A 15344-nucleotide genomic window follows, 5' to 3' on the forward strand; every position below is an offset into this window, starting at 1 on the left:
ATGTCTGTGGGCAGTGGGGGAGAGGGACTCAGCACAGAGACCCTGGCAGCTGTCCCTTAGCTCTTTCCCCAGAGCCACACATCCCAGTTTCTTTTCACTAGTCTGCACTGAGACACCGTGTTTTGTTTGTGCTTAGGGTAAGTGACCATAAACAAGATTTTGTGTGCTGGCTCTTTAAGAGGGTGCCTGGGTTTCTGTGGGACTCCTGTCTCTCCCTGGAAGACAGATCCCTGATGATTTTCATAGCCAGATGTTATGTGGGCTCCTTTTCCTGGCTCTGGTGCTCCGGGCTGGGGAGCTGGGCGTGGGGCTGAGACCCTGTGCTTTAAGAGGAGACCTTTGTAGCTGAGATAGCCCTCTGGGTGCTTGGCCAGTGCACGTGGGAGCCGGGGCCAGCCCTTTTCAATCTCCGCCCTTCCTACCGGAAGCCTCTCGATGTGGCTTCTTCATAAATCCTTGGTTATGAGACTTCTGTTCAGCTAGTCTTCTATTGGTTATTCAACTTGATGGCTCTATACTTTAGTTGTAGTTCCATTTTTGTCCTGGGAGGAGTGAGGGTAACTTTTACCTGCTCTACCACCATTTTGGATCCCACTCAACATTTTTCTGTTGTCCCCAGTCCGTGTTTAAGGGGCATACATCTGGCCTTTGAAGTAAATTTTTGGCCACTGTTATGGCCTTAGCGCCACTAGACTGTTGAGCTGGTTCTAGCTTAAACCTGAGTCACACATTGTATATTTGCATTTACTGGTCTTTTTCTCCTTTTATCTAAAGTTCTGTTGTTAAAGAAACCATGATAGAGGATTAGCCACAAATATAGGTTTCAGATACCTGTGCTCTCTCCTGCTCTTTAATGAGCATTTCACATGTTTAAAAATAGATCTGATGATTTAGGAAGGTCCTACCTCTCAGGCAGTTAGAGAAACATCACTGGCCTCTTCCAGTGCCCACCCTGTTTGAGAATTTTCAGGGGCACTCAGCAACCACAGCAGTGCTTTGTGGGAGGCCATGGGTTACCCATGAGGGTGCTCCTCAGAGCTGGCATGCAGAGATGGGAGTGGAACCCCAAACATCACAAGGAGTTTTGATTGGGCCACCAGAGCTGCTGTGAAGGGCCCTGAATGCGGTAGGCAGGATGAGCCCAAAAGGTATTTCCAGCAGACAGAGTGCCTGCTTGACAGTGAAAATGTCTGTGTAAAGGGGATCCAATATCTGGTGATGAAAAAAGATTTGACTTTGGGATGGTCTGCACACAATGCTATATACAGATGATGTATCAGAGAATTGTATGCTTAAAATGTATGTAATTTGATTAACCAGTATGACCTCAATAAATTTCATAACAATTTTGAAAAATGTGTTTGTGGGTGGCATTTAAGAAAATGTGAAAGGACCCCTCTAGATTATATTTAACATCATAGGAAATTGAGATGATGGTGGGCAGTAGCCAGAATTTGTTTCTGTTCCCTTTGCTTGTTACTCTAGAGAAGACCCTTTCAGAATGACCAAAATGCATATTGAGAACTAAAGTGAGAATAGTTGTGATGAAGAGAAGGGGCCAGGGATTATCAGTAGCTTTCAACGTGGCTTTTGGTAGAAAAGCAGACTTTGATAATCATGTAAACTGAGTAGTCAGAGTGACCTTGCTGGTAGTGATCTTAGCAAAGGGTATGACAGTAAATAATAAATTTGAAACCAATGCAATTACTTTTTGGGGGGAAATTGCAGAAGCTAAAGTGACTTTGACACCACTGTCATCAGTCTTCCATCTGGTCCCTTAAGGGAAGGATAATTTGTGCTCCTGAACACTAGCTCCACAATGGTGGCAGCTAAAGTTTTCTAAAAACCTGCGACTCAGCTGGTGCGGCTCTGGTTCTAGTTATAACATCAGAGAACCTGCAGGGAAATGTGTGAGGTGTCATCGATGTGAGCTTCTGGGGAAATGGCTGCAGTGTCTAGGTACAGACCAGTTGTAGAGAATGGTTTTTGAGTATGAACAGAAAACACCAGGAACTCTGTTTATAATAGACTGCTTTTGTTTATGATCTTTGGTAATTGGAAGACACTATAACCTTGTTTCATGTACATTGGTATCATCCACCTACTGTTGTCTCCTATTGGTAGTGATCTCCTTGGAGTCTAAACTGAAAAATTGGTGTCTATCAGCTTTTTCTTAAAACTTTCCAACATCAATGTGTCTTTTTAGAATATGATTTTCCAGGGACTTCTGTAATGTTTTCAACAAAAATAAAATTTAAAAGTAAAAAAAAAAAGTAAAAAAATATATATATGATTTTCCTTCAAAAAATAAGTTGAACTGAGCAGCTGCTACTCAGGCAATTTGCTATGCCTGTGAATAGCCTGCCCTTCAGCCATGTAGCCATTGGAAAACTGAAAAAACAACAAACAAAAAACCAGACGCTGCATGATCTGTAGGCATCACGCTTTGCTTCATGATTAATCCCTGTTAACACGCATGGTGACCCTAGGAAGGTGCTAAACGTCACAATTAATGTGCAGTTGTGATGAAAATGTAAATGGCACAGTAAAGTGCATCTATTCCTGTAGTAAGTATTGTTTATCTAATTATCAGAATATTACCTGGTTTACATTTCTATAGACTTGTGTCCATTTGAACAGGAAATTAATTTTGGAAGTAGGTTGAGTTAGGTTTGAAGTGTAACAAGTGAGGAAAACCTGATTTCCGCTCATATTCTGACTGTTCTCCATACCGGAGAACATTAAGCTTTTCCTGACCTATCCAATGGATAAAATATTAAAGCTTTAAAACTAGGAAAGCAAATATGTTTGAAAAGCTTCTCTTATGTTTGTTGAGGTATTTGTCATTTTATTAATGACTATCAAGGGATGACTGAAGTAGTACAATTTACTGTAATTTTATATTTATTTAACTTCTTGGAAAGTGACAGCACTATGGTCACATAGCAAAGGGACTGCTCCCAAATTTCCTTTCCTCCTTTATTGAACGCACCTCACCTGGGAATGTCCCCCTGCTGTTCTGGGAAGGGGCAGGGCAGGCTGAACATTTCGGGATCTCATCCCAGCATGGGGAACACTGTTTGAGTTTGACTCTAGTGCTCTCTCAGAAGCCATATCATAAGGTGGGCTTAGTCCAGCCAAGACATCTATCTGTAATCTTCTGCCTTCCAAAGTTTTAAAAGTGCATCCAGGTCTGTGAAAGTGACAGTTTCTCTCCCCAGTAAGGTTCAGGTGAACAGAAACTTGCATGTGCCCTTTGACATTAGCCCCGTGCACTGGGGGCGGGGAGGGTTCCCCTTTCCCCCTGAGTGTGGCATCTTTATTTATTTATTTACTAGAGGTGAATCCTTGTTGCCTCAAGACTTGTCCCTCTAAGATAATAGTGGCAGCCCTCAGTGCTCTGTTTGCTGCCATGGCCATGTGCCCGCTCCTGTGTTGGCACATCTCTCCTTTCATGAGCCCCTTCCTGGCACAGGCCTGGTGAGGAAGCCCGCAGGGTCTCAGATGAGAAACAGCCCCGCAGCCCCTGCCGCCCGCACCGCAGCGGGGCCTGTGCGCGGGGAGGAGCGGGAGCCTCCAGCTGCGCCGCCGGGACTCTGGGGAACGAGCCCGGGCCAGCAGCACAGGGCTCAGGGGGACGTCCCCTGCTCCCCCTTGTCCCGAACTCAAAGTGCTGGGGTGCGGAAGGGCCCCCGCCCTGCGCCCTGGGCGCTGTCTGAGCGTTAGCGCAGCAGCGCAGCGGGGCCTCTGCGGTCTCGTAACTAAGTCAGAGCAGCCTCGGGCTGAGCCGGGCCTGCGGGCGCCCGGGACTGACGCGCCCGTGTGGGTTTTGTGTTTTCCTTCTTCCTCAGAAATGAGCTGGAGACGCAGTATTTATTTCTACTCCGGTTTCGTTTGCACGTCTCTGCCAGTGTCTATGCCAAATATTATTTTGACCTTCGGTCCCTAGCAAGTGACCACAAATTGCCTAATGAGTTTGCTTGTCTGCGAAAAGAAAGAGCACAGGCCCTGGAGGTAAGGCTGCGGAGTCACAGAGTGGGGTTTCCACCAGACACCAGACACCATCTGTGGGTAACTCAGATTATGTAGGAAAATGAAAAGCTTTTTAAACTACCAGGTTGAAGAAGACTTACTAACTCTTTCACATATTTCTGGTATCTTTTATGGCTGATAGGAAGAATCCCACGGTTTAAGAAAATTATGTTTTCTGTGACTATGATTCAGAGTATTTTAAATCAAATTTAATCTTTGATGGTTTTTTTGAAACTGTTCTTTTTTGTAACCATACATGAATAATTTCTTACAATTGAATCACTAATCATATCTACAAACATAACCTACTTACCATCTTAACTCACTTTGCAAGTTCATGCCTTTTCTGTATGTGTCACAGTTCAGTCCCGTGAGTTTGTGAGACAAGCTCACCTGAGGGACCTGTATTAATTGTGGAATGTGTGTTTCAAATACTGGGAGTAGAAAGTACATGGGCTTTTAATGGAAATGGTAAAGTACATGGAACAGTCATATTTATGGCTTATGACCTTTGGTGATACAACAAAATTATTCACAACTGAAATGGACACGTTTAAAATGGACACTTTCTGTGGGACTTTGATCGCACTTTAGGAAATGGGGTGTTTCTACCATAATTAAAGTGCAAGTGAAACAGTACCTTGTGGTGCTTCAATCATTAGATCTTTCCTACCTTTCAGGAAAGTACAGCAGAAGCCTGTCTCATTTAAATTTGCTTAGAGCAGATAATAGCTAATAAAGACTGGATAGAATTTAAGTTGCTGAGGAAACACTCATTTTTCCCCCTTGTGTTTATTATATTTAAGGGACCAAGTGCGCAGGCAACAGGTGATAGTGTTGTTAGGAGCCTGTCACGCCTTAGACGCCATTGAGAAAACCCAAACTTTAAAATAAACCCTCCGTCCCCCGTTCCTCTGGCCGTCTAATCACAGCCCCTAAGAGACTCGCCTCACTGAATTAGCTTAAAGGAGAAGCCCAAGGGCTCGGCAGGGAGCCCGCAGCTGCCCAAGGGCAGGAGCCGTCACCCGCCTGAGGAAGCGGCATGTGCGGCTCAGCGGTGGTGCTTTCTGTGCTCAGGCTGCAGCCCTGTGATTTCTAACGTGTCTGTGCTCTCTTTGATTTCTGCTCCTAGGCCATTTCCAGATATTGTGAAAACAAAAACCTGTGCAGGGCGGCTGTAAGAAAATCCCGCAGCTGCGATAACTTTAGTGCTGCGCAGCGGGCCAGTGCCATCTTATCTTAAATGAGGAGTGAGGGGCTGGGACATGGTGAGCCCCTCATGTGCCACGAATGGAGAAATGTCACCGCTCCTGCTCAGACCCAGCTAAGTGATTTCCTTTTAGGGGAGAAATGAGGGGAATTAACATGGTCAGCTTCTCATCTACAGTAACAAGGGCCGTGGAAATACCAAGGTGCCTCTTCCAGCAAGTTTAGTATTTCCTCTTAAAACAAAATGAAAATTTTCAACATCATGAGGAACTCTTTTAGCCTAAGCTTAATCCATGAGCCTTAGTATTTTTCATTTCCCTTTTGATTATTTTAACTACTAGAGGATATTACATTTGTTTATTTTTGCATTCAATTTTTGGAAAAATGGGAAATTTGTATCTTAAACGTTTCTAAATTTCTAGTAACCACCTACATAACATTCTCTTTTGAGCTTTGATGTTCCCATTTAGAAAGCTTGAAGTACCTATTTCTATATACTATAGTTACAAATGCTTTAATGTTTACTTTGATATTGGGGTGAGGGCCTTTTTGGACATCAGATATTTCTTAAATATTTTTTGTTGCTCCCTAGTTCAAAATTGGGCACTTTTTTTTCCATTATGAGTTATTTCCTTTCCTCCTGAACTTTTTAGACATTGTTAGTGTATATGAATTATTTTAAAGTAATTTTAATTATGAGTTTTAATTTCAGTTTTTTAGACTTTGAAGACTTCACTTTTTAAAAAATTGATGTTAGAGAGAGAGGTAAGGAGAGGGAGAGAGAGAAACGTAGATGTGGGAGAGAAATATCTACTGGTTGCCTCCCTTACAGGCCCGGAGACCAGCGATCAAACCCAAACCCGGGTATGTGCCATGATCAGGATCTGAACCTGCGACACTCCAGCAACTGAGCCACCTGGCCAAGGGAAAGATCCTCTTTAAAAGAAATTAAGTAACAACTCCTCTCATTATGAAAATCACATATTCTGTGGCCTTTATCCTTTGAGTATTCTTGTATAATTGGCCTACAAACTGCCAGAATGAACTCGTAAAATGGAGATTTCTGGTGGTACAGAAGCTAGAGGAAAAGAGTGGCTGTTCTCTTTTTTCTTTTTAGGAACTATCTTGCTATCAGGTGGCTTTTGGTAATCGGTAGTTCAAGGGCTTATATTGAATAAGTGACTTATTCTACCTATAATGCATTCCATCGACTATCATCTCTGGAAATTATTTTTAAAGAAATTAGCCAACTGATTTCTAGAAAGTAACTTATGATTGTCTGATATCCATCTCGCTTTCCCTGTGGGACTGTCTATGATGCCCTATTTCCTCCTTGAGCTAAAATGTGTCTGTGTCGTCAGAATCTCCTCTCCTGCTCTGCAGTTACAGTGGCAAATTGTAGGAGCAGCACATTCACAAGGAAGAAATTATAAAATTAGAACAGTTCTATCACATCTCTTTTTCAGGATTTTCAAGTATAAGCTTTCAAAAAATTTACCATTTTTAGAGTTGGTAATACAGTAGAAGAAAATGAGTAGAAAATATTCACAAGGATGATAGTAAAAAATGTCATTAATATTGTTTTAAATATTTTCTAGGTTTTACTGGGTTGCATGTAAGTATGTTTAATAGTTCACTAAGATTATCAAACTTTTGGCAGGAATAGCTGAACAAATTAAAATTTCTTTTAAAGATTAGGTGCTTAAAGCCAGTCTGTATTAAAATGTAAAGAAATAGTTAGATTTTTCTGTAACATTTTTTCTTTGTATCTTGGAATATACTGCGGACTTACTGTAGACTGTGCTGTACATTCCGTCATGATAGGTTCCATGGCCTCGTAATACCTTAACTTTGGTTCTCCAGTAATTGGTGGGCATACTCTATTGAATTCCCCTCCGAAAAATATACCTTAGTAATTTTCCAATTTACTTCTCCTTATTTTAAAAGTGGATATAAATAATACCATATTTTAAGTTTGTGTTTTATAATTGTATAAATTTGAAAAGTTTTCTTAGCTGAAAATGTGAGAATTTACCTTACATGTTGACAAGTTAAATTAACCTACATTGACATTTTTTTTCAGGTAACAATCTATTTGACCTCTTTTTCCCTCTTTCCCAGGTGTGTTCTTTCTCTCATGTTTTATATGTTCCAGCATCCTGCCTGCCAAGCTTTTTCTTTAGGTTCCCTCCTTTCTCTAAATTACTATATTTATGTCAACTTTTGTAGTGTATGCCAGTAAAATTATTTAATCAGGCACAGAAAAACTAGTATAACTTGGAAAAGGTTAGATAGAATTTTTATTTGATCCTGAAGTTTTCCCCATTGTGAATACTACATTTTGCACAAACATTCATTTCATCGGCTTGTGTGGTGTGTATGGTTTTGGCTTCCAGTAACGCACTTGTTTGCAGTAATGAATCCTCAAGTTCAATTTCAGATTGTTTCCCACACAAAATTAAAACTAGACTTTGCAAGTCTAGAGTACTGTGACCTTTTAAATTGTAAATCAAAAATTTTTCATTTTTAATGCTTACTGAATCATTTTCTTTCCCTAGTGAGAGTTAATATTTGAAAGTAGTAAGATTTGCTTTACAAATGTATATAAACACCTATGAAATTGTTCGTGGTGATAAATTGGAGTAGGTATTTTGATTTATCATCAAAGACTAACTTTGGGAGCCAGCACTCTCTGGGTTGAAATCTCAGCTCTCTTTATTGCTGTGTGCGCTTGACAGGATTCTTCTCTGTGCCTCAGTTTCCTCTTGTGCAAAATGAGGACTGACAGGGTTGTTATGAGGATTAAGTGAGGTGAGACCTGTAGAGCACTTGGGAAGGGGCCTGGCACTTAGAGAATTGCTAACTAAGCATTACCTTTGACTTAAATGCTCTTTGATTTACTTGGATTTTTTTCAAATTTATAACTGTGCCATATTAATAAACATAATCTAAACAAGTTACTGAAAACTTCTCAACAGTTATATGAATTACTGAGTCAACAAAGCTGTCATTGAACCCATGTAGTTTCAAAGCGCTATGCCTTTTTATACACATTTGTTGAATAATTAAGCATTAAACCTAAAGATTTATATTACAAAGAGAAAGATTAGGTATAATGATTTTACTTGGATCTATGGCTTGAAAGATTATTAAAAAGTGCAGGACACATTACAATAATGTGTGAAGCTCCGTGATTGCCAGTATTTTCTCATATTTTATAAAATTTCGAAGCATAACTAAATTGACAAGAAGTGTTTGTTATTAAATCGCCCGGCAATACTCTCAGTATTCTGTTCATTTAATTATAATCCTCCTAAGTAAGATGTTGAAATATAAATTTATATTACAATAAAATTGAAAGTAAAGTGAGGATTTTAAGGGAATAAGAAAAGAGGGAAAATTTTGATTAAAGGTGTTTGCAGCCTGCTGTGCGTATCTTGTGTCACTTACTTGCCATGTGTGCTGCTTAAAAGTGTCTTTTATGTAAAGCTGACTTGGCTGTGGAAGAGCTTATCTTTGAGTGATTTCATGGAATAATTTAGTAAGTAACATTGAAACCCTGAAAATACTTACCTTGTGGACACATTGCCATTTAAATCTCTTCATAGTGGGGAAAGGTGTTTACATTTATATGCCTGAGTTTTAATCTGTTTTCAAATTAAAAAAATAATTTGTAAATGTGTACTTAAATCATTTAAATTCCTAAATTAACTATCAAACTACACTTTGTATAACATTAAAAGCTTTTTCATCATTATAGTGAAAAATAATCTTAGCTTAATGTTTCTCTGTCCTGAGTGAGTGTAAAGGTTTCTAGTGGACGTGACATTAGGTTGTAGAGAGTCGGAAAACAGATCCTGTTGCCCTTTTCAATGCCATGGTAATGAATTTGGATTTTATATTAGCTGTAGTGAGGAGCTCTTGAAAGATTAGGCAGAGAAGAAAGAAGATCACTTAATATTATTTGACATGTAATTATCAAAATGTGATCAAAGGTAAAAAAATAAAGTTCATATTATTTTATGCATAACAACTTCTAAAATGTGATTGGTAAACACAGAGGTGCTAAATGTTAGCAATTTGGGGAAAATGTTGTAGGCTTTTAAACTGAACAGATATTGTTTATTGAGGACCTGTTTCCATGAAGCAATCAGGTATGTTCTTTACACATATCTTCACAGAAATTTTCTTGAAAGGATGCCATTATTTTCCCTCTTTTATAGTGGAGAAAATTTTAGACACAAGGAAAAATGAACTAGGGTCACAGAGTTAGGATTCAAAACCATGTCTGCTTGGCTTCATTTTCCCAAGGTGTTTTCCATTATGGCTCTTTTCAGGGGGGAGGCGAGGGGGGGAAGGCTGAAAATTAGGAAAGGAAAGCAATCTTCTAATCCACTGAGGGGCTGGTCTGCGCAGCCTGACTTCTGTCTTCCATGGGCTCATTTGTGGTAGTTCCTTAAGCGTGTTGACATCCCAGAGACCCGGCCTACACATGGAAGATTTGATCAAGGCCTTGGAAGGTGCAGGGGCCCAGGATACATCTTTTTCTTAGGAAATTCACGTCTGGTTTTTCTTTCTAGATCTGAAATCAGTTTTCAGTAATTCCAGCCTGCTTTGCAAACTCATATCCCTAAGGCCACTCAGTTATGAATAATTACTGTGCAAAATGTTTTGAAGGAATCTGCTCCACATTTTACCATTGTTTTGGCCATAAGAGCAGCTGGCATGGTGGGGAGACCTGTGTAACAGAATATGGGGAGCGCTGGCTTACAAGCCCATGAGCAGAACCGAGGGAAAAACTGAAATTCCTGTAGTTCAAGAAATAAAAAGTGAGCAAGGAGGGGGTCGGGCACACCAAAGCAGCTGATGCCACTAGAAGGGAAGCACCCAACTCACCTTCACTTGCATTCACGCGTTTATTCAGATACTTGGACACGATGAGCAGGAAATTACCCCAACCTGAGCTCCCAGCAGAGAAGCAGCGGCCACTGTGGATGGACAGAGAAGACAGACGACAGCGGGACACACAGGAAGGAAACAGTCTTCGTAAAAAAACTGAAGAGGTGAGAGGGACATTTCGTGTGTGTGTGTGTGTGTGTGTGTGTTATCCTCACTGGAGGATATGGAAGGGGGTGGGGGTGGGGAGAAACAGAAACATAAACATGGATGTGAGAGACACACACTGACTGGTTGCCTCCCTCACAAGCCCCGACTGGGGCCGGGGATCAAGCCTGCACCGGAGGTGCGTGTTCTTGGCTGGAATTGAACCCGGGACCCTTTAGTCCACAGGCTGACGCTGAGGCAAACTGGCCAGGGTGATACATTTAAAATATAAAGAGAAAAATTGGGAGCAGTGTTTAATTTGTAAATAATTTTAGCTGTCTGTCATAGTTCTTGAAGTCATTTCAGGTCTAAATAATTTACCCACATGAATCTTTCTTCACAGCTATAATATACAAGTTGTTACATAAAATACTGAGACTCATACCACAAACTGTATGTATGAGCCAGTGTCTGCTCTTAAGGAGACGATTGTGAAAGTTACAGACACCATTTAACCCCCACAGCCCTCAGTGTGAGGTGGAGACTTTTTCAGTTTAGGTTTAGTAAAAATCACCCTGCCAGAGACAACCAGGCTGCATCCCCAGTCGGAGGGCAGGAGGGAGCCGCCCGTCCGAAAGCCAGGGCGACTCTCATTACCCAGGACCTGGCTTCTGTCGGGCTCCTGACTTGCTCTGACCTGCTTGGTGGTGGAAACACTGCAGAGGCTTCTTGTAAACACCAATGACAGTGACACTGTGCTCTCTAGGGATGGACGGCACGAGATGCTGCTTCTGGCAAAGGCCACAGAAGATGCTGAAGGAGAAGCTGGGACAGAGGGACAGCGGCGCAGAAGCGGAGGAGAGGGCGCCGAGAAGGTAGGTTTCCCTTCGCCTCTGATCTCGGCTGTTAGAGAAGCTTCTGCTGGTTTTGATTTTTGAAAGTACACTGCACAGGACGACGACGGATCAGCTTCCCCAAAGATCTGCGTTATACAAAGCTGAAAGTTAGGGAAAATTTTACTATAGATCTGTCATTATTACATTTTGACTATAATATAAAAAGTATTGCACTATTATTTGATGCAACTACTTTTGAATTTTTCTCACACCATAAACTATACTTCCAATCCCTATCGAAAAATAAATTATATAAATGATTTTTTCTTACAATCAGAATTTCTTGGGAAAAGGTCTCAATTGTTACCACCAGTTAATTTTGGAGTAAGTGCTTTGAATTTTCAATAATATATAATATTTTATGATTTAGAGTCTCAGTCTGTTTTTTTTTTGTTTTTTTATAAAATATATTTGTACTGATTTCAGAAAGAGGAAAAAGAGGGAGAGAGAAATAGAAACATCAATGATGAGAGAGTCATTGATCGGCTGCCTCCTGCAGGCCCCTTACTTGGGATCGTGGCTGCAACACAGGCATGTGCCCTGAAGGAGAAGGAACCCCGATCTCATGGATCCTAGGTCAATGCTCAACCGCTGAGCCACCCCGGCCATGCTAGAGTCTAAATCCGTTTAAGAGAAAAATAGCTTGTAATTCCAGCGCCACCCTATTAACTTACTGGTATACACACACACACACACACACACACACACACACACACAATATTTCTCTGAATGTTCATGTATTCCAATAAATGAATAAGCTCATGTTGTTATGCCTCAGAGGCTGTTTCGTAGATTGCTTTTTTCAGTCCTCACCTGAGGATATTTTTTCCATTCCTTTTGAGAGAGCGTGGAAGGGGAGAGAGAGAGAGGAAGAAACATTGATGTTGGAGAGACACATTGATCGGTTGCCTCCCACACACACCCCGACAGGGCCAGGGATTGAGCCTCACCCAAGGAACGTGCCCTTGGCCGGAATCGAACCCGGAACCCTTCAGTCCTTGAGCCAGTGCTCTGACCATGGAACCAAACTGGCTAGGGCTGTTCTTCTTTTAAGTTGTTATTCCTAATCTAAGCCCTTTAACATAGACATACAAATTTTAGAATCGGCTTGTCAATTTCTAACAGGAAATCTTCCCGACAGTTTCACTGGAAATGTGTTGACTCAATAGATTAGTTTGGAATCAGGTGATCTCTTGAGAATACTGAGTTTTCCAACTCATGAACCAAATATGTATCTCCATTTATTTAGGTATCCTTAACTTTTCTTATCAATGTTATGAGTTTGTAGTGTACAAGTCTTACACATCTTTTTGATGCAATCATCCCTAAGTATTTCATAATTTTCACTATTATTATTTGTATTTTTTTTCAAATTAGATGTTATAGAAAAGCAATATTATATTCATCTTATATTCTGGGTTATTAGAAATATTTTTTTAGTTCTAGTAGCCTTTTTTCAGATAACAATTGATATTCTACACAAGTGATCATATTGTCTGTAAAGAGAGGTAGTTTTATTTTTTCTTTTCAAATTCTCATCTTTTTTGTATTTCTTTTCTTGCCTGATAGCGTGGACTAGAACCTCCAGTATCGTGTAGAATAGAAGCTGTGATAATAAACATTATCAAATACGTCTTTGTCCCTCCTTTCTATAGACATATTAGGCTGCTTGATGCTGTCCCCCACCTCCCTGAGACACTCTTCCTTTTGTAATTTTTTACTCTTTCTCTTTTTCTCTTGGATGGTTTCTGTTCCTCAACAAACATTAATTAATTTCTTCTTTTGAATTGTCTACTAGGCTGTTAATGTATCCATTGTATTACTGTCTCACACATTTAAAAATTTATTTAGGTCCTTTTTATATCTTCTATGTCTCTTCTTTGCCTTGTGAATATGTGGGATATGAATATGTTATCTAAGTTAATGTTCTTTTCTTTAATTCTAACATTTGTGTTATTTCTGGGTCATTTTGGATGAATTTACTCATTTTATGGGTCATATTTCCCTGCTTCTTGATATGCTTAGTAGTCTTTGATTGGCTGCCAGATACCATGAATTTTACTTTTTGGGTGCTGAGTATTTTTATGTTCTTATAAATGTCTTTAGCTTTTTCCTTAGATGTAGATAATTTACTTAGAAACAGTTTGATTGTTATAGGTCTTGCTTTTTAAAACCTGTTAGATGGAGCCAGAAGCATGTTCAATCTGGGGCTCCTTATTCCCGGTCCTGAGGCAAGGCCCATTTACTGCTCTGCCCAGTGCACTGTGAGTGGCATTTCCCAGAGTGGCTGTTGAGAATGGACATGATAGGTGGGGGAGGGGCGCTGTTCTCCCTGATCCTCTCGGATGGTCCTGTCCGTGGCCTTGGGTAGTTTTTTTCACACGCATGCACTGATCCATTCTCTTGCTGAGTACACTGGGGATCCCTCTGAGGAGTTCTGGGGTCTTGCTCTGTGCAATTACATCCTTTCTGGTGCATCGAAGATCAATAGTAGTCCAGAGATTCACAGACAGAAGTCACATTTCATGTATTATATTATGTTTACTCAGAAATCCTCCAGTTGAAGATGATTTAGAAATTCCCTTGGCTTCCCAGGACAGCTGTGGATTAAGAGACCCTTTCTCATCTGAAACTGGACTAGTTCCCCAAATATGTGCAGTGAAGTAAATTGTGTTACTACATGTTAAATATATGTATTCATCAAGTTTGACCGTAATTGGGATTTATCCCTTACTTACTGCTCTCCCACATTTGTACTCAGAGTAACCTTACAAGTCACAAGACAGGAAATACTGGTCATTTCCAATGTACTCTCATATTATAAATATTTGTTTTGCATTTCTAAGTAGTAATTTGATGTTAACCAATATATTTTCTTTAATGCTTTAGAAACAACCCCTTTTAGAAAAGAATGAACTCTCACAAGAAACTGGCTTCAAAAGAGAAGAGATGGGACAATATACATCTGATGACAGAGGACAAGATGGAAGAAGACACTGTGAACCCAAGAACATGAAGCGTTGATGTGATTCTGTACAAACTGTTTTCCATGTATTTACATTATATTTTGTAAAACTTTACTTACACTTGTACTTGCTTTGTACCAGGCACTGCTCTAAGCATTTCTCTATTTCAGTTCAAGGTGATAAGCAGACATATATGCAAAACACAAACAGAGGCTCTTGCCCAGTGTTTCTGTGGACAGGCCTGCCTGTGCTGCAGCTGTGGGCAATTTCCCTGTACTGAAAATAATGCATTGTTTGCTACTGAAACTTGAAAAAGTTGTGTGTAAGATAATGGCTATTATATATCACTATAGTTTTGTGCTGTGTTGCCAGCCAGAGAGAATAATAGACAGAAGCAGAGAAAAACAAAGGGAAGAAGGGAGGAGGGGGAGGGTCCCAGGAGGGAGGGAGGGAGGAGGGGGAGGGAGGGAGGAGGGGGAGGGAGGGAGGAGGGGAGAAAGAATGGAAGGAAAAAAGAAGGAAATGAAGAAAGTTCCAAGGAGGAACATCAGGTCAGGACTTTGCTGATCTCTACCAGCTTCCTTTTATTTATAATATTATAAAATATAGGGGATTTTGTCAAGTCAATTTAATTAATAATATTAATTAAAATTTCATGGCCTGAATGCAAAAAATGTAGACGTGTTTTAATTATCTGTGACGATGTGGTTTCGGGAAGAACATGCTCACCCTCCCTGCGGCTGCCATCAGAGCGTCCCCTCAGTCCCCTCTGTCCCACTGACCCTGTGTCAGGTGAGAGCCTGCCGGGGCCACTCCAGCCAATTACTGACTCCCCTCCACTGGCTCTTAATTTAACCTTCAGATCCATTTTGTAAACTGCTACCTATTGATACTTTTTTAAACTCTCTTCAAATTCTTTTCCTGACCTCAAAACTTAAAGATCCCCATGACTTTCAAATGAAGCTGAGACGTCTTAGGCCGCCATTCATCGTGGTCACCGCCATCTAGAGTCCACACCAAACCTAACTTTCACTTTATTTCACACATTTCCTTGGAGGCAGCTCTGATCTAATCATTATACAGTCAGGCTCTTGAGCCAAAGTGCTGGAGTCCAAGTCCTGCTTTACCATTTTCTAACCAGGTAAATAGCTCGGAAAATTACCTCTCCAAGCCAGTTTCCTCCTAAATAATTCCTATA

The 15344-nt window shown here is 40.5% G+C and overlaps 1 protein-coding gene and 1 long non-coding RNA gene across 3 annotated transcripts in view; both read left to right on the plus strand.

Moving 5' to 3' along the window:
• LOC148094332 (cyclin-Y-like protein 1) overlaps nucleotides 1–9600 on the plus strand; it is a 66972-nt gene extending 57372 nt beyond the window's left edge. For both annotated transcript variants that reach the window (XM_087825045.1, XM_087825051.1), the window contains 2 exons: nucleotides 3852–4014; nucleotides 5165–9600. In XM_087825045.1, coding sequence (XP_087681171.1) covers nucleotides 3852–4014; nucleotides 5165–5275 — 274 coding nt within the window. In that variant the 3' untranslated portion in view covers nucleotides 5276–9600. The remainder of the gene's footprint in view (nucleotides 1–3851; nucleotides 4015–5164) is intronic.
• A 634-nt stretch (nucleotides 9601–10234) lies between these two features.
• On the plus strand, nucleotides 10235–14169 carry LOC148094333 (uncharacterized). Its single transcript, XR_015714286.1, has 3 exons — nucleotides 10235–10304; nucleotides 11051–11159; nucleotides 14070–14169. It is a non-coding gene; the product is annotated as an uncharacterized LOC148094333 (long non-coding RNA).
• The last annotated feature ends 1175 nt before the right edge of the window (nucleotides 14170–15344 follow it).

Source organism: Miniopterus natalensis, chromosome 1, assembly GCF_054644295.1.
Source record: "Miniopterus natalensis isolate mMinNat1 chromosome 1, mMinNat1.hap1, whole genome shotgun sequence".
Taxonomy (NCBI): Eukaryota; Metazoa; Chordata; class Mammalia; order Chiroptera; family Miniopteridae; genus Miniopterus; species Miniopterus natalensis.